This window comes from Canis lupus, chromosome 19, assembly GCF_003254725.2.
Source record: "Canis lupus dingo isolate Sandy chromosome 19, ASM325472v2, whole genome shotgun sequence".
Taxonomy (NCBI): Eukaryota; Metazoa; Chordata; class Mammalia; order Carnivora; family Canidae; genus Canis; species Canis lupus.
In genome coordinates this window covers 43,798,879-43,819,171 of record NC_064261.1, presented here as the reverse complement: position 1 = coordinate 43,819,171, position 20,293 = coordinate 43,798,879, and the positions used below count along the sequence as shown (strand labels likewise).

The 20,293-nt window shown below is 32.2% G+C and overlaps 1 protein-coding gene across 1 annotated transcript in view; it reads left to right on the top strand.

Moving 5' to 3' along the window:
* LRP1B (LDL receptor related protein 1B) overlaps positions 1-20,293 on the top strand; it is a 1,837,374-nt gene that overhangs the window by 1,508,589 nt on the left and 308,492 nt on the right. The window contains exon 43 of the mRNA XM_049097407.1: positions 2,299-2,503. Coding sequence (XP_048953364.1) covers positions 2,299-2,503 — 205 coding nt within the window. The remainder of the gene's footprint in view (positions 1-2,298; positions 2,504-20,293) is intronic.

Sequence of the window (20,293 nt, the reverse complement as noted above, 5' to 3'; positions counted from 1 at the left end):
AATAATACTTACCAAGATTTCATGACAAGAAGAAATGCTCAGGCCATGATATAGAGAGAACAAAAACCAAAACAAATTAGAAGAAATTCATGTTTGAAGTGGATGCCATAAGGAAGCAATTGTATAAAAAAAAGAAGAACAAAGTTGTGTTATATAGAACAAGGATGTTTATGAAGTTCTACTTCCATATAGTAAGAAATTTGTTAACTACTGGAAAGTCCTTTTGTTCTTAAATTAATCAAATAACAGTCAGGTAACTCTGGCTTTCAGTAAGCAGAAATTGAAGAGCTCTTTTTAGATGTGGTAAAGAAAAAAATGAAGAATAAACAAAAACAATTACTGATAAACACTGACCCTGACCACTTAAAAGAAGGATTGCATAAATTCATCAGTGTGTGAATAACTACATCTAGATACTCTTACAGAGCTAGAAATGAGATTAGATTTAATTCAATTAAATACCTTCATATTATAAATGAAGACTCTGAAGCTTGAGACAAAGTTCCTCACACAGTTCTGGTGACTTAGTTCAGATGGACACAGGACTTCAGATGCCTAGGCAGAGCTGGTTCGGCTCACACCACTGATATATCACAATACAGCTTCTTGTTAAATCAACTGCACTGATCTCGATGGTTCACCAGGAGAATCTTAGGACAATAATAAATATTCTGCAGCTAATCAAAGGAATTTCTAAGACAATTTTGAAGTAAACATAAGGGCAATCACTGATAATTTATATTATATATGATTAGTTTAACTGATTTATCCTATAATATTACTACATAAGCTAACATTACACTTCCATCTTGCATATAGTGAACTGTAAATTGGAATTAAACATACCAAAATGTTTTCTTTTAAAAGTCACAGTATGTGGATAAAGCTACTGTGTAACTTAAGAAAGTGAAATGCCATTTGTTTTTGCAAATTTACCCAGTCATTGGACAAAATATTTTTGACACAAGTTCATTTCGAATGCTTTTATATTCTGCAGGATAGATGGAAAGGCTATGAAACATTTTAACAAAGAGCATAGTTGACCCAGCTTTTCTCAGTTGGTAGAGTTTATATTTTAAATTAACAAGTAGAAAGATTTTGTTGTGACTTAAGTATTGTTTAGTAATTGGTGTTTGCATAATACTAAAAAACCCCATATTGAAAACTTTATTCAGTTGTAATTCTATATGACCTTTAAATGATCATACATAGGAATGATATATGCAATCTTGCTGTACCTATGAAATATTATTTCAAATACTTTTTCTTTGTCAAAATATATTTATTTTTTCTTTTTTTCTTTTTTTTTTGTCAAAATATATTTAGCATATTTTTTCAAATAAGTAAAACAGCTTTCCTGATAGCCTCTCTGTCCCTTCCTCTTTCCTTCCTTCCTGCCTTCCTTCCTTCCTTCCTTCCCTTCTTTTTGCCATTCTGAGCAACAACTAGTCTTCAAATAAACTCTTAGGGACAGTCCTATAGGTAAAAGAAGAGAAAGAAGAAAAAAAAAAGAAGAAAAGAAAGAAGAGCTGCTTCCATAAATATAGGGACTAGAAACTGAAACTCAACAGACTCTCTAGTCTTCAAGTGACTTGTAAAGGCTTCCTCAAATTAGGTTGATAGAACACTGATTTAAAACATTCTATAAAATCTGTAAGTAATAGATAATACTTTTAGGGAGGTGAGAGTAATATCTGGAATACCAAAAGCAACATTGTCATTTATAAAAAATTACACTGACAGAGAAGAGAAAAAAAAGAAATTAAAGAAATATAAAGTTTATTAATTGTATCTCTCTAAAACATATATAAAAGAGAATGCAGAATTTAAAAAAGCAAACCAGTAAGGAGAAGGATATTTTTTATATTTACCAATTAGAAAAGAAATACAGTTAGGTTAAGAATGATGTCTAAAACAATTATACTCAATCTGCTAAAACATGACATTAATAAGTTAGAATATATTTGCAATTCACAGAAAATTTAAGATAACTGTTTTGTCCATGATTAAAATAAATTGTCATTATATATCAAACTGACTCAACTTAATTATTTGAGGGAATGTACAAGATAATTATTTTTCAGAAATAGTTTTCAGGTTTTATTTAAGAAGCTCAGAAAAATATACATGTATATATGATATATGTATCTCCACTTAATAGCTAGACTTACTTAAGAGTTTTAGAATACGAGACAAACAATTTTGCTTCCTTTTAAACAGCTTAACCTCACCACATTTCTACTGTTTCTATTGTTAATTAAAATTTTAATTTATTATCACAATTTTCATTTCAATTAGCTTAATGTTTTGGACCAACTGGAATGAACAGCATCCAAGTATCATGAGATCTACCCTGACTGGGAAAAATGCTCAAGTGGTGGTCAGTACAGACATACTCACTCCAAACGGTCTCACCATTGACCACCGTGCAGAGAAGCTGTATTTCTCAGATGGCAGCCTAGGAAAAATCGAAAGGTGTGAATATGATGGATCTCAGAGACATGTAAGTTAACAGATTTTCTTGATTCTATATTAAACAATAATACATTTGAAAAAAATTTGCTTTGTACTTCCCTGAAATATGTGTATCAAGAGATTTCTCAATTTGTAATTGTTTGAACCAATCCAATTGAATATAAAATGAAAAAGAAAACTGGATGAGATTTTGAAAAGTTTACTCTTAATTATTAATTGAACTGGAATTGTCAGAGTGATTTGCATAAGCCTTGTTAGTTATATATTTTTAAATGTGAAATCAAATTGATTTGCTTCCCTGGGATAAAAGAACATTGGAAAAGAAGAAAATAATCCTCTGTCTATGCTTGGGTCCTCAAAACAACCTAAAAGCTTTGAAGTAAAAAAAAAAATGGGAATTCTGTGAGGGTCATATGTATTCTCTTTTCTCTGGGTTCCAAATAAAATGTTAATGGAACAGTTTAATGCTGCCTCTGTAGAACCTTTATGGCAGGTATTTGGGGTCTGTAGAATAGTACATTTATTCTATGAGAACAGCAATTCTTAGCAACTGGGAAAGCTCAGAGCTCAGGCAATTAAGATCTGGGTGGTAACACAAACTGGAGAAATCTTGACCCTTGTATCCCCAGCCCCGCGCATGCCTAAAGGGCAAATGATCCTGTGGCTCTTCGTTCCTCCACTGAATTTCCTGAAGTGCCTCATAGTAAATATTTGAAGCTTTATGGGCCATATTGTTTCTATCACAACTGCAACACTAAAAGCAGACATAGGGAATATGTAAATGAATGGGTATGACGGTATTTCAGTAAAACTTGATTTACGGATAAAGGCAATCAACTAGCAGGGCATAGTTTGTTAATGCCTTATCTACACCATCAAGCATACTGTTTAATTCAATTGAATATATGCCTATAAATATATTTATACATATAGATATATACCTGTATACGGTATATATATATATATATATATATATATATATATATATATATTAGATATAATTATCCCTGGGAAACTAATTGTATATATACATATATGTTTGTATGTGTGTATATATGTGAGTATATAGATATGGACATTTGTGTGTGTGAGAGAGAGAAACATAGAGAGATAGTGAGAGTTTCTTGATGAGTGAAGAAATGCATTGATTTACATTCTAGTACAGGTCACTCATCTTATTGTGGAGTGACAACTTTAGGTAGTACTGATTATAGGACAGTTGAGTGCTTAAGGCACATGGGAATAATTATTAACTATGACCTGATGAATACAGTTTGTGTTAAAGGCAATAACTGTGATCAAATTCTTGGTCTATCTTTTCCAATTCAAAGCCCTGTGAGGTAATAACCAAAATATATAAAGAACTCATACAACTCAATAGAACAAATCAATATGATTCTAAAAGGCAGATGAATGGAATAGACATTTTCCCAAAAAGGATATACAGATGGCCAACAGACACATGAAAAGATGCTCGACCTTATTCATTGGTGAAATGCAAATCAAAACCACAAGGAGATATCACCTCATACCAGTTAAAATGGCTATTATCAAAAGGACAAGAAATAAGTGTTGGCAAGGATGAAAGGAACACTTTTGTACTCTGATGGTGAAAATATAAATCGGTACAGTCACTATGGAAAACAGAATGGAGGTTCCTCAAAAAATTAAAAACAAAAATACCACATAATGCAGCAATTCCACTTCTGAGTATTTAAACCAAGAAAACAGAAATATAAATTTAAAAAGATATATCCACTCCTATGTTAATTGCAGCATTATATACAACAGGCAAGATGTAGAAGCAACACAAGTGTCCGCCGATAGCTAAATGAATAAAGAAAATATGATATATTTATTCAATGCAATATTATTCAACCATAAAAAAAGAATGCTATTTTGCCATTTGAGACAATGTGGATGGACCTCGAGGGCTTTCTGCTAAGTGAAATAACTCAGAAAAAGACAACTTATGACTTCCCTTATATGTGGAATCATAGAAAACAAGTAAAACAATCTCATAGATACAGAGAACAGATTGATGGTTGCAAAAGGTGGTATGAGTGGGAGAAATGGATACATTTTTTTTTGGTTAAATAAATTAAATACTTTCTTAACAAAATAAAATAATAGCTATTGCATGAAAATTAGCCATCATCAGTTAAAAAATAATAAAATAAAAATAGAGGCCATGTAACCTGTAGTAAAGCATTTAATCTTCATAAATTATAGTTTTCCAATATACAGATTCTCTACCTAATTTTCAGGGTTATTATGAGTATCCAGTACAAAAGTATATGCCCAGGATATAGCAAAGAAACTCTAAATGAAACTACTGGGTAATACTTGTAAAAAATCAGTCAGGAAAATTATTGCCCTGGATGTGGTACTATTTTCTACTGGATCCTGGTATGAAAAAATGCTTCCACAGTGCCTTATAGCACTGCTTTATTCACTTCAATTACTTTTTTATATACCTACTTTGTTTTTACCTCCATAGTATATTCTAATGTATAGTAATTTAAGTGGTTCAGTCATCAGATCTCTAATTTAACTTAAAAGATTTCTTTTGACATTTCAAAAACTATATGCCTAGTTAAGATTTCAACTTTCCATTTTGCATCCCTGTCTAAACCAGGATACTTTCTGGCTGGCTACAGTGAACAATATGATAATGTATATTTTTGCTAATAAAATAAGTAATGAATTTTTAAGATCCTCTAATGTTTTTTACAAAATTTGACTTAGAGACTGTTTATTAATTAAAATACAATATCGTTTATTTTCACTTTTTAAGGCTTCTGAGAGTTATATCAACCTATTAATCACTGTACTAGCTAACAGGTAGTGAATGCTAACAGTGCTCTGGATACTGCGCTGAGCTTTTCATATTTCATTTTATTTTCATAGTATTCTTATGTGGTAGGCATTATTATAATTATTCCCACTTAACTGATGAAGATAATAATTCACAGAGAAGCTTAGTAGCTGTTCAATAACACCTAAGCCACATATATGGCAGAGAAGGGCTCTGTGGTATTATTCAATCAAGAGCCAGTGCTTTCAACCATCATGCTATACTTGGGAGCATTTTTAGTTAGAAAAATGGATGTAGCTAGATGTATAGTATGGCCACCTCTGCATGCCTTGCAGCTAGTAATAAATTTATTTTTCCTGTTTCTTCCTATTTCTTTAATGTTATATATCCTTTGCACAGGTGAATATTTTATTACTGAATATGAAAATAGGCCTAGTAAAATCTAAGGTACTACTGATTTACTTAATAAAACAAGTAGATTTGCCCCTTTTCAAAATCGAATCCATAGCTTTTCAGTTCACATCACTCATTTTGATACACATTAAAAAAAAGTTAGTGAAACTGATGGAGAAGGAAAGCATCTAAATCTCAGTGACACATTGTCCCATTTAAAACAGTACTCTAAAAACTACCTAGAATTTGTGTGTTCTTTTTAAAAATACTGCTTCTAATTTCCTCTATTATGACAAAACAAGCTAATCACTTGGAAGTAAAGTCATCAAAGCTGTTTCAAAAGAGGAAGATCAACATGCTACCCCACCATCATTGCAAGGACATTTATCACAGTTTTTTGTCTAAAACTGCTGAATAAATATTTTGAAGGTTTAGACATAATGCAACACCTCTTCATGGTGAATATTTTGTAAGGATTTTATCTTTGCTCTCAGTATCCCTTTCACTTTCAAATTTTAACGTTCCCATTGTGTAGGTGCATCTAAAATTGTGCAACTAGAAAAAGTAGAATTGAATGTTTGCTTATTATTCAGATTTGAAACTGATATTATTAAATTTAGGTACAAACATTTAAAAATTAAGTTTCCAAATAAATGATAGAATACAAAATTGAAAGTTTAGTTAACCCATTAAAATTATACTTTTAATGGAATTTTGAATTTAAGCCTTACTTTTGGTATTAACTGGCTAGGTGAACATTACCAAGTTTTGTAAAGTCCCTGTGTCCCACTCATCTGGCTTTTAATAAATATGCATCTGGCTAGTTGGATTATAGAAACAATAGGAATATATAATACAACAAAGATTTCAAGGTTATATAATCTCTAGTAGCTTTTGTTTTATTCTGTCTTTAAAAAAATGGAATTCTGTAGAGTCCATGTTTACCAATAAGGATCTTTTTATTTAATAAAAGCTCATGGAGTTCCACAGAAATTGTTCTGTATTACCTAAAGACCTAGGATAGAGAAAATGTGTTAATCTTTGACTATAAATACAACCAATACTCGACAAAAAACTGTTTTCATTTGTGTCTTTTGTTTTTTTTAAATTGTAGTTGACATAAAACATTACAGTAAATTCAGGTGTACAACATTGCAATTCAATATTTATAGACATAACAAAATGATCAGACAATTAGTCTAGCTACCATCTGTCACCATGTAAAATTATTACGTTATTGACGGTATTCCTTATGCTTGCTTTTAATCCCTGTGACTTATTTTTTTCTTATAGCTGGAAGTTTGTACCTCCTAATCTCCTTCATCTGTTTTGCGCATCCCCCCAACTCCCTTACCTCTGGCAACTACCAGTTTTCTTCTGTGTCTATAAGTCTGTTTTTGTTTTGTCAGTTTGTTTTATATTTTTGACTCCACATATAAATGAGATTATACAGTATATAACTTTCTCTGACTTATTTCATGTAGCATAATACCCTCTAAGTCCATCCATGTTTTCACAAAAGGCAAGAGTTCATTCTTTTTTATGGCTGAATTAATATTGTGATATATATATTTTATGTTCTTTACCCATTTATCTATTGATGGGCACTTAGGTTGCTTGTAGATCTTGGCTATTGTAAATAATGCTGCAATGAATGTATGGGTGTGTTTATCTTTTCCAATTAGAGTTTTTGTTTTTTGGATAAATACCCAGAAGTGACATTACTGAATTATATGGTATTACTATTTTTAATTTTCTGAGGAACCTCTGTACTGTTTTCCATAGTGACTGTAACAGTTTATATTCTTACCATCAACACTTGACCATTCCCATTTCTCCACATCCTTGCCAACACTTGTTATTTCTTGGTTGTTTTGTTTTGTTTTGATACTAGTCATTCTGTCAGGTATAAGCTACTGTGTCATTGTGGTTTTGGTTTGTAGCTCCCTGATGTTTAGTGATATTGAGCATCTTTCCACATATGTGTTGGCCTTCTGTATGTTCTTCAGAAAAATGCCTATTCAATTCCTCTTCTAATTTTTAATTGAGTTGAATATTTTGTTGAGAATCTTTGCATGTATGTTGACGAAGGATATTTGCCTATATATATATGTGTGTGTGTATGTGTATATATATATATACATATATATATATATATTTTTTTTTTGGAATGCCTTTGACTGGTTTTTGTATCAGGGTAATGCTGGCCTGTAGAATAAATTTGGAAGCATCCCTTTTATTTAGCTTTTTGGAATAATTTGAGAAGAATGAGTATTATTTATTCTTCATATGCTTAAGTAAAATTGTTTTTTGGGAGTTTTTTGACTACTGATTCAATGTCATTGCTAGTAACTATACTGTTCACATTTCTATTTTTTCTGATTCAGTCTTGGAAGATTGTATATTTATAGGAATTTATCATTTTCTTCTAGGTTGTGCAATTTGTTTGCATACAATAGTTCCTAGTAGTCTCTTAGAATCCTTTGTATTTCTATGTTGTCAGTTGTAACTTACTCTTCGATTTCAGATTTTATGTATTTGTATCCTCTTGTTTTTTCTTGATGAATTTGGCTAAAATTTATCAATTTTGTTTATCCTTTTAAAGAACTTTATTTTATTTTTATTGATCTTTTCTATGTTTTGGTCTTTATTTCATTTATTTTTACTCTGTTATTCTTCTTCCTATTATTTTATTATTTATTTATTTATTTATTTATTTATTTATTTATTATTTATTATCTTCCTACTATTATTATTTATTTATTTTTTTTACTTTTGATTATTCCCTTCCTTTACTAACTTCAGGCTATGTTTGTTCTTTCTTTTCTGGTTCCTATAGTGTGAGGTTAGATTGTTTATTTGAGATTTTTCTTTTTTTATAAGTAGGAATATATCACTAAACTTCCTTCTTAGAACTTCTTTTGCTGGGTTCCATAGATTTTAGAATATTTTGTGTCTATTTTCATTTGTCCCCATGTATTTTTTATTTCCCCTTTGATTTTTTTTTCATTGACTCTCTTGTTGTTTAGTACCATATGTTGTTTAATCTCTACATTTTTGTGATTTTTTTTCCAGTTTACCTCTTGTAACTGATTCCTAGTTTCATCTTGTTGTGGTAGGCAAAAATACTTCTTCTTAAACTTATTAAAACTTGTTTTGTGGCCTAATGTGTGATCTATCCTAGAGAGTGTTTCCCATGCACTTGAAAACAATATATAGACCAGTTTTTAGATGGAATGTTCTATATATATCTATTAAGTCCATCTAATCTAAAATAATGTGTAATTTAAGGGCAATGTTTTCTTATTTATTTTCTGTCTAGATGATCTATTCATTGATGTATCTGGGGTATAAAGTCTCCTACTATGATTGTATTACTGTTAATTTCTCCTTTTATGTTTGTTAGTATTTGCTCTATCTTTTTAGGTACTCTGATGTTGGGTGCATAGATATTTACAATTAGTATATTCTCTTATTGGAATTATTATTATGTCATGCCCTTGTCTCTAGTTATGTATGGTCTGTTCTAAAGTTTATTTTGTTTGATATAAGTATTACTACCTAAGATTACTTTTTGCTTCTATTTGCATGGAATATCTCTTTCTATCCCTTTATTTTCAGTCTGTATATCTGTAGGTCTGAAGTGACTGTCTTATAGACAACATAGACAGGAAACTTTTCTTTTGTAATTCATTCAGCTATGTCTTTTGATGGCAGCTATGCTCAAAATACCACCAATGCTACCCATTCTATTTATTTTGATTGGAGCATTTAGTACATTTATATTTAAAGTAATTACTGATAGCTATTTATAGTGCCATTTTGTTAAATTTTTTAGGCTGTTTTTTTGTAGTTCTTCTCTGATCTTTTCTTCTTCTCTTGTTCTCTTCCATTATGATTGATGGCTTTATTTAGTGTCATGTTTGGATTGCTTTCTCTTTATTTTTTGTGCAATTATATAGTTTCTTTGCTTCTGGTTACAGTGGAGTTCTTATATATTGAACTAGATCATTCTACTTTTAGTTGATGGTCACCTAAGTTCATACATCCTATAAGAGCACTAAAACTTTCCTAATCAACCATGTTTTATACTTTTGAGATCATACTTTATATTTTTAAATTTTCTATATTCTTTAATTGTTGATATGATTGATTTTATTCCTTTTGTCATTTATCCTTCGTATTAGCCCTATAAGTGCTTAATCTACTACCTTTACTTTTACTAAGAGATTTTTTTTCTTTTATAATTTTCTTACTTCTAGTTATGGCCATTTCTTTTCTATTTGAAGTAATCTCTTTGACTTTTTAAAAAGATTTTATTTATTTATTCATGAGAGACACACAGAGAGAAAGGCAGAGACAGGCAGAGGGAGAGGTAGACTCCATGCAGGGAGCCTGATGTGGGACTCGATCCTGGGACTCCAGGATCATGCCCTGAGCTTAAGGCAGATGCTCAGTCACTGAGCAACCCAGGCATCCCCTCTCTTTGACATTTTTTATAAGGCCAATTTGGTTGTGACCAATTTCTTTAATTTTGTCTGAGAAACTCTTCATCTCTCCTTCAATTCTGACATAAAATCTTTCCAGTAGAGTATTTTAGGTTGTAATATTTTTCTTTCATCACTTTGAATATATTGGACCACTGTCTTCTAGCATGTAAATTTTCTGCTGTAAAATTAGCTGATAGTCTTATGAGAGGTCCTTTGTATGTAACTAGCTGCTTTTGTATTCCTGCTTTTATGATTCTCTATTTTAAACTGTTGACATTTTAATAATAATATGTCTTAGTGTAGACCTCTTTGGGCTCATTTTGTTGGGATCTCTCTTTGATTCCTGAACCTAATAGTGTATTTCCTTCCTCACATTAGGGAAGTTTAGCTATTATTTTTTCATATATGTTTTCTGCCACTTTCTCTTTTCTTCTCCTGAGACCTCTATAATGCACTTAATGTTGTTACAGAGATCCCTTAAACTATCCTCATGTTTTAATTTTTTTTTTTTTTTTGCTGTTCAGCCTGGATGATTTCACTTATCCTGTTTTCCAGAATGCTGATCTGTTTTTCTACATCATCTAATCTGCTGATGATTTCTTCTAGACAATTTTATAAATTCAGCTATTCTATTCTTCAGCTCTTATATCTAAAAACATATTATCAATCTCTCTGTTAAAGTTCTCATCATATTTATCCATTCTTCTTCTAGGTTCTGTGAGTATCTTTATTACTTTGAACTTTTTATCAGATAGATTGCTTACTGCGTTTTTTAGTTTTTGGTTTTTTGTTTTGTTTTGTTTTATCCTATTTCTTCTTTTTATTTAATTTGGAACATGTTTCTCTCTCTTTTCATTTTTGCCTGACTCTCTGTCTTTACTATATATTGGGTGGATCAACTATATCTCTTAGGCTTAAAAGTAGTGGTCTTATGTAGAAGGTTTCCAGGAATGAGACTGCTATGAACATACTTTTGGGTGGGTTTGTCTTCTGCTCCCCACACCTTGGGGTGAGAGCTATTTGGAGGTGGAACCACTCCACCTGCAGGATCTCACAAGTGGGAGCTGCTTTGAAGGGGTGCTAGTCCTGGCCAATGCTAACTGCTGGATTCAGCAGTAGATGAATCGCATCATCTAGTTGTGTGGAGTGTGCTCAACCAACTGAGGCTGCTCACTAAATGTGGTGGATTGGGAGCTACTTTGGAGGTAGGGAAGGTACCTACTTGGCCATCTCTCTCTCTCTCTTTTTTTTAAAGACTTTATTTATTTATTCGTGAGGCACACACACACACACACAGAGGCAGAGACACAGGCAGAGGGAGAAGCAGGCTCCATGCAAGGAGCCCAATGCAGGACTGGATCCTGGGTCTCCAGGATCACACCCTGGGCTGCAGGTGGCACTAAACCGCTGTGCCACCGGGGCTGCCCCCATCTCTCTTTCTGTTTTAATACAAATTAAGTGGAGCCAGATTTAGATGACTCAGAATTTTTCATTATTAATTGTAGTTTCCTAAAAATGATAATAATAAAGAACCTCAAAAAAAAAAGCCTCAAAACTTCAGGCCAATGCAAAAATGCTTAACAGCTTGTTTACAAAATTGTCCCTTCCTCTATTTTCTCCCCAAAGCCATAAAAGCTCCAAAAAAGAGCACTTCCGCATAATCCCTCCTCAAAGACAGAATGATTGTTTTTCAAGATAATGATTTTTCAGGTCTGTGTCACAGATTCCATCCTTGAAGATGAATTGAACAATGTTTTCTTTTAATATAATAAGTGAAAGAAGGCTGATCTTTATGAGTGGGTGGATTTTTCTTCCTCCTCCTTCTCCCCCTCCTCTTCTCTTCTTCCTCCTCCTCCTCCTCCTCCTCTTCCTCCTCCTCCTCCTTCTCCTTCTTCTTCTTCTCCTTCTTCTTCTTCTTCTTCTTCTTCTTCTTCTTCTTCTTCTTCTTCTTCTTCTTCTTCTTCTTCTTCTTCTTCTTCTTCTTCTTCTTCTTCTTCTTCTTCTTCCTTCTTGTAGAGACAGGAGTCTCTACATGTTTGAATTCACAAAATTAAAGAACATTATTTGTGTTGATTTTAGCTGTTATTTGCTTTTATATCTAATAATGAATGCTGCCACCTCAACACCTCTGCCAGGTGATTGTTTGAACACACCTTGAACATTTTCATTTTTTATTTCACCTGGCATTCTTGAGATAACTTATTTTAGTTTTAAGCATTTTTTTCTTTTTTGAGGCAAAATTTATCTATGGATTTTGTTTTTAGGTCTCAATAGGGTTCTGAAATAAACTTAAAATAAACAGCTTTGTTTTCTCTTTCTGACAGTGCTTCAAAAATTTAGTGAGAATTGTCATTTTCAAGATAGACATTACCAGTTTGACTGAATTAATTTACTTTGTACAATACTTTTCCATACAAAACATATGGTGCAAGTATCTGTGCAATTAAGGATGCAGTTTGGATATGACCTTTCTATAGGTGTCACGTGGATTTAGGAATAGAGTTAACTTTTACCAAAAAAGGAGGGGGGTTCTCTATGCTTTTGTTTATTTTAATAGGACATAGTCTAAGAAATTTGCTTGGTTAGATGGCCCTCTGTGATGTCCTGACTATTATAGTTTGAAATGCAAAGAAAACATTGAAATAATACCTAAGACTCATTTTTCTTTACCTTCAGTCTTTATGTTCTATTATTTTATCATATTCATTGGATAAAGGTATATGTATAGGTACAAAGTTACCTCAGTGTTTTGCCAATTATCAGAATTCTGTGGTTGCTATGCTATAGTGTCTGTGGTCAATGCCATAGAATTACCACTCGATTCTATATTATCCACTGTGCCTTATGTTTTAATAACTATTTTGTAAAGAGAATATGAATTATCTGTCCCTATATGACGTTTTTTAAATTGACTTAAATTTCTGGATACCTATTATACTTTTAATTGCCTATTTTCTTGGTTAATTACCAGTTTTTATAATCTATTACTAAGAGGGCCATAGAACTATGAGACTGACAGTATAAGTGAGGAGCTGGGTCATCTCCTATTATCTTTAGGAAAGGTTAAAGTTGCAATCTGGCTTAAGTTTAAAGATTTAATACAGAATATTTCCTTTGGAAGAAAAGAAATGATACTCATTCTGAAAAAAAAAAAGATTCTAGGGCTATATAAGATAATGCTATAGAAGTCTTAGAAAACTCTAAAAATGCTTCTGTTACATGGTAATTGTTAAAAAGGCAGAACAATTTTTCTGATATCCTATCCTCTTAGGACTTCTGCTTTTCCCACTTTTATCTTTTTAACTAACTTATATGAAAAAAAAGTGTGATCAGTATCAATTCTTTTTTTTTTTTTTTAGTATCAATTCTTAATTTGAAATGTATCTGTGCAGTTGAATTGAAACCTAGAAATTAAAGGATACCTTTTAGAGCAGATTTCTTCTTAGATTCTCACAGAAGCTAAGTGCTCCTTATCTGTGTAAGCTAGTTGAGTTCATTCTAATTTTCTGTTGGTCGGTCTGTGTCAGGTCCTTGTGTGTGTGTGTGTGTTTCCTATTCATTCCTCACTTCTATTTTGTTCCCCTTGGTAACCATACTAATGTAATTGATATATTTCCTTTGAATTTGTATATAGTTTTTTCAAACAGGTCGGCAAACCAACATAATGAATTTTATTCATTATATTTTGGCATACTTTGTAAAAGATGCTGCAGAAGTGTGTGAAGGGGAAAACCATAAGATTAAAAAGAATGATGTTTAGGGAGTAGAAAGTAAGGTTGTGAAGGTTTAAAAATTCTATGAAAGACTTAAGATGCTGACCATGAAATATAAAAAGAGACAAAACATTGTCCAAGTTATAAAGTCAAGAGAGGCTGAGACAAAGCAAAATTAACAAGTGCCCAAAAAAAATAATAATTTCAGAAAAGAATATTTCCTTTAGATATTTGTGTGTAAGTTTTGTGTTGTTTTAATTTTGGGTGAAACAGAGAATAGTAAAAAAGAGAGAGAGCGAGAGAGAGATCAAATATCCCCAGAGGAGCTGACAGATTGGTAAGAAGCTTGATGTTACAGTTTGAAATGTTTGAGAGTATATCTTTTCTAATGAGAAGGAAGCAATGCAACACATAGCTAATTCATAAAATTTGGAGATATTCTTATAAATCTGAATAATGTGAGCCCACAAACTCAGTGCAATGCCATGGTTCTCCCCAATTGTGTTTGAGGGATTTGTCTTCTCTTGAATAACCATAAGAATTAAACTGTGGCCATGCACATTTTTGAATCTGTGGTTTAAACAAAGTCTAATAGGCTTATTTACTGCTTTATATCTTAAAGCTTTTAATATGTCCATGCACATTATAAATGGGAGAAGCAGCATAGAGTGGTGTTCTGATAAGAAAATTGTTTTTTTTTTAGATGGTGTTCCATGGGTTTATGTGTTGAAATTTGAGAAATACTAGTAGTATTTCTTATAAATAAGTATATGACTTATAAATAAGTATATGTGATTATATACTTATATAATATACTTATAAAGTATATTATACTTATATCCTTAAGTATATCATAAAGTGGTTTATAAGTATATGACTTATAAATCACTTAGTTTGTCAAGGGAAAATTATGTAATTCATTACAAATCAATTGACCAGGGAAACAAATTCTTTCAAAGATCAAAAAAGATATCAGAAAATGAGGGGCACCTGCGTAGGCCAAGTGATTGAGTGTCTGCTTTTGGGTCAGGTCATGATTCCAGGTCCTGGGATGGAGTCCCAGGTAGGGCTCCCTGCATGGAGTCTGCTTCTCCATCTGCCTAAGTCTCTGCCTCTCTCTCTGTTTCTCTCATGAATAAATAAAAGTCTTTTAAAAAATAGATATTAGAAGGGCAGCCCTGGTGGCTCAGCGGTTTAGCGCCGCCTTCAGCCCAGGGCGTGAATCCTGGAGACCCGGCTGGAGTCCCACGTCGGGCTCCCTGCATGGAGCCTGCTTCTCCCTCTGCCTGTGTCTCTGCTTCTCTCTCTCTCCTCTCTGTGCTTCTCATAAATAAATAAATTCTTTAAAAAATAGATATTATAAAAAGAAGATATTTTTAAATATATATTTTACCTTTTCTAATTGAGTTATCTACTAATATTTAGCTTAACAAATCCATCCATAGGTTTAATTTCTTCTGTCAAACTCAGAGTTATGTTTTAGTAATCTATCATACCTTAGGGTGAGGTCACAATAAAATAAAAGTATACAGGGTTTAAATATGACTTGTACTGATAAAAATATAATGATTTCTTAGGTTTTTCTAACTTTAACATCATATTAACTTGTGTGGTGATTCTACCTACATATTTATTGAGAAAAACATTCTATGCTTAACAACATATAGTTTAATCTTCCTGGCTGATCCAGTTATTAAACGCCACCCACCCACACACACCCCCATGAAAAAGAAAAAAAAGAAAGAAAGAAAATAAAAGGAAAAGGAAAAAGAACCAGACAATAATTTCATTCTGTTTCATTTTTATTTCTGTTCTGTATCTGTCATTTTTGTTGTTCCAGTAGCTGAAACAATAACTAATATTGACAGGGGCTAAGACAGGGTGATTATAGCCTTTCTCCCTGCAGTTACACTGTAAGTGTTAATCATTTCTTGGAAGACATCAGCTACCTGAGTGGCACAAACCTTTCCAAAAGAGATGTTCGTGTTCCTAGAAATTGCAATTGCTGATGTTTCTTACTTTTGACATTCTTTTTAGAAACTTTGTGCAAAGTTGTTTGTTTGTTTGTTTCCCAGAGTATATTTCCAGAGAAAAATACTAAGTCCTAAGTTTTATCTGTAGAATGAAAATTATATGGGATAATCTTCCTCCTTGACAAACACACTCTGATGATGAACTGTCTTGAGTAAAAATTGGAAAATTAGTTCATAAAAACAATACTAATCAATTATAATCAATTATAAGTAATATCAATCACAAGGATATTAGATATTTTACCTTCTTATAGCACCAATTATTTCTTTTCTATCTATAGAATCAGTTATTTTATTCCATAAATGGATCAAGACATCTATCATTTCTTTATTTCTCTTTCCTTTCCTTTCTTTTTTCTTTCTTTTCTTACCTTTCTTTCTTTTTCTTTCTTTCTTTCTTTCTTTCTTTCTTTCTTTCTTTCTTTCTTTCTGTTTTTCTTCTTTCTTTCTTTCTTTCTTTCTTTCTTTCTTTCTTTCTTTCTTTCTTTCTTTCTTTCTTCCTGTATTATGTCTATGATATCTACTCTTTTTGATAATAACATTTTAATGATACTATGAAAGCTATAGAAGCCTGGATGTGAAACTTATAGAATAGGATTTAATGCTTAGAAAAGTGAATTTTCTGGCAACGTAAGTTTGAATTACTTAGCCAAGTCAAAACCATATCCTATCATCAAAAAAAAGGCATTTTGATTTTATTTTTAAAAGATGTAAAATATTTGAATTTTAAAAATTTAATTTTTGATTTAAAGTCAACATCAGCATGAACAGTCACTAAAATTTTTAGTGAAGTGAAAATGTTTCCATCACTAGCTGGGACAGTCTGTAGATTTGGAAACCAAGACCCAAAAATGCAACATTAATTAATAATGTTTCTGACTGTGGTATCTAATGCTAATTAATAAAGTTTCCAACTATCTATTGGAGGCTGTGTCCCTTTTTTATTTTTTTAATTTATTTTTATTTTTTAATGTCCCTTTTTTATTAAAATGTCTGTAACATTACCATTTTTATTCTGAAATGAAATTTTGCATTTTAGCTATCTTTATGGATAACTTTTCTAAACTTAATACCTGCATTATAACATAAAGGACATACATAAAGTAATTTATAATAAAATAGGACATAGTTCAATATGTATAAATCAAGGGAGAATATATAAAGAAGTCATCAGCTGATCTTTAAAATTTGTAATAAATTTTTGATAATTATCTAAACACAATAAAATGAAGTCATTTCTCATTTGTGTAGAAGTTACATTCCCTGAAAAATAAGCATATGATAAAGAGCTCTGTAAAAATAACTTTTATATGTGTAAAATGGACTTAAAGTCTAGACTTACATAATTGCAAATAGGTTTTCACCTTTGTATAAAATCTTATATGATATTTAAAACTTAACTGAGGCTCAGTTCACTGCACAGCACTTCCCTCTATGTCATGGTACAATTAGATTCCTCGTCCCTAACCACTGAATTTCCTAGTCAATGTCTCCTACCTGTCTACCCAACTCCCATCCCACAATCAAGTGAAATCACAACCATAATTTTCCAAAACTCCCATAAGGGATGGAACTGTTTTCATTGAGAACCACTAAGGTGCGTAATTGTTTTAAAATGAGATATGAAGAAAGGTCTCCTGGCAGGAATTTATCTTTCTGTTCTATCTAGAATGCCTCAAACACATGGGATTCTGCACCTATGAACAGGTATGTGGACCATAGACAAAAAATAAAATGGCTATTTGTTACCAGAAGCATTCTATGAACTTAAACTGCAACAGATTTGCTGACTGAATATACAGAACTGATGGGTACCTGGTGCCTGTTAACAGGAATTGCAGTCAAGTATATTTCAAATAAGTCCATTGACTAGTGAATCCCAAATGGCTATTGGAAACTCAGGTGTTTTATTTTATTTTTTTTTTTTTTAATTTTTTTTTTTTTTTTATTTATTTATGATAGTCACAGAGAGAGAGAGAGAGGGGCAGAGACATAGGCAGAGGGAGAAGCAGGCTCCATGCACCGGGAGCCCGACGTGGGATTCGATCCCGGGTCTCCAGGATCGCGCCCTGGGCCAAAGGCAGGCGCCAAACCGCTGCGCCACCCAGGGATCCCGGAAACTCAGGTGTTTTATTATTCAGACACTTCTCTGAATTTAAGCAATACAATTTAATATTCAGGTTGTTATATGAATATTGGCTTTTGTATATTTTAAGTGTCCTTGGACATGAATAGTTATTCAAATTATAACCTGAATTTAATAGATTTCTATTAACTTTCTAATATTTTAAGAATAGTAAGTGACTAAATGGCTATATGATAAAAAAGGAAGGATAAGACTATAGAATTCTATGAATCCATTAAAACTGATGACATAAAATATGTATTAGTTCCATAGGGAGATTTATTGTATATTAATGGAAATAGTAGAGAAATATTAATACACTGTCACCCAGACTAGATCTCTTGAGATCTTCCTGGTTTTTGGTATGATGAGTGATTCTCCATTGAACCTGGACATTGTTGTTTTACTGTGTGAAATTCCACATCTTATTTAGCCTCCTGTTTTAGCTGACTTTCCCTGATATCATGATGGCAGAGGAAAGTGGGGTCTTGCCTTGTTAGTGCCAGGTGGAGGTAGAAGCTTAGGTTTCCCACTTAGCCTCTATTGACACCTGAGGCATGATTGTGGGTCTTTTTTACTTCTGGACAGGGATGGTGGGAGTTACAGCTTCCCAGTGGGTCTCTAGTGTCACCACTGTGAATTAGCTTCATTATTCCTGGATTATGCTAAAAGTCTTGGTTATCTACGAGGCTTCTTTGGACACCACTCTAGCAGCAAGGGGGAAGGCACCCCACTACTGCCAGGTATGGGTATAAGTCCAGGTTCCCCACTTTGGCCTTTGCTGGTGTATGTGTGAGTCACAGTTCTTTGTGTGGTATTTGTCTAGAACAGCATCTTGCTAGTTAGAATCTTTTCTAGTCATTTGCCTAGAAAGAGTAGGCTTTTGTTGTTGTTGTTTGTCTATGAATATTGGCATTTCTGAGTTATCAGCTTATTCAGTTCCAAGTCTGGGATCTACGAGGCAACAATAAAACCTGAGGAACTCATCACCATGTTGTTCCTCAGCTCCAAGTTCCCTAGCTGGGCTGCCTTCTTCTGTCCAACTTTCAGTCTTCTCAAATTTGTTTTATATACAATTACTAGGATTTTTGGTTGTCCTTAGTGAGAAGAATCAGAAAATTATATCTACTGCATTTTCCCAGAAGCAAAAGTAAGTGTGCATCTAGGTTTTTAAAAACTCAAAATAGAAAAGAAGAAATGCCTTATGTTTATCATTTTATAAAATGTTTTTAAAGATATAGCCATGTTCCACAAATCTCTAAAGCAACAGAATGTCTATGCATTGCCAGTGGATTTAAATGGGATAAGATTTAGTAACACATACATGATATGGCATAAGAGGTCAAAGACATCTAAACACTGGTTCCCCACAAGATATAAAGGTTGTGGAAATATGGATGATGGATTACACTGTTTGCATTTTATCATCTGTAACCATGATGGATACATGTTATCAGAGTGAATACAATGAAGTTTATATGATGATACGACATTGCCAAATACCACTGTCTGAGTAAGCATAAGAAAGGAGTGAAAAGAAGCCTGAAATTGATGTTAGATAAAATTGTTTTAATTCCTGATAGATAAAATTGTTTTAATTCCTGACTCTGGTTCTAAAGAAATATTTGATCTTCAGCAAGTAACTTACTCTTTTGAGTCACAGTTTCTACATTGTTAGCCAGGTTTAATTTTTTTTTCAACACTTTTTGAGACTTTGTTACTGATTTTGTGGAACTCAAATACATGAGCCTGCAATACATCATTTTACATGTTAATATGCATAATAAGATGATGCCACATCTTAATTATTTGATTCATGGAGATAGTCTTAGCAAAATACAACATACCATCTTTCACAAAGCTGTATGATACGACAGAAATTAATAAGTTTAGGTAGTGGAGGTAGATAGTGATCTAAAACTTGGATCCTTGACATATTGTTTAATATATTTGGGACATTTTATTAATCTTTCTATGCCTTAGGTTTTTTGTTTGTTTGTTTTTGTTTTTGTTTGTTTGTTTGTTTGTAAAAAGAACTAATAGTTTCTGCCTCCTAGGGGATATTTTGAAGAGTTAAAGTGTTGTATGCAACTTGGTACCTGACAATTGTAAACAAATGCTAAATCTTATAAAACTTCCCTTGAATAATGGAAATTAAAAAATAATCCCAATTTAAAATTTTGTAACTGCATTCACTACATACATATACATTTGCTTGAACATGAATTATATCAGTTAGATTAAAT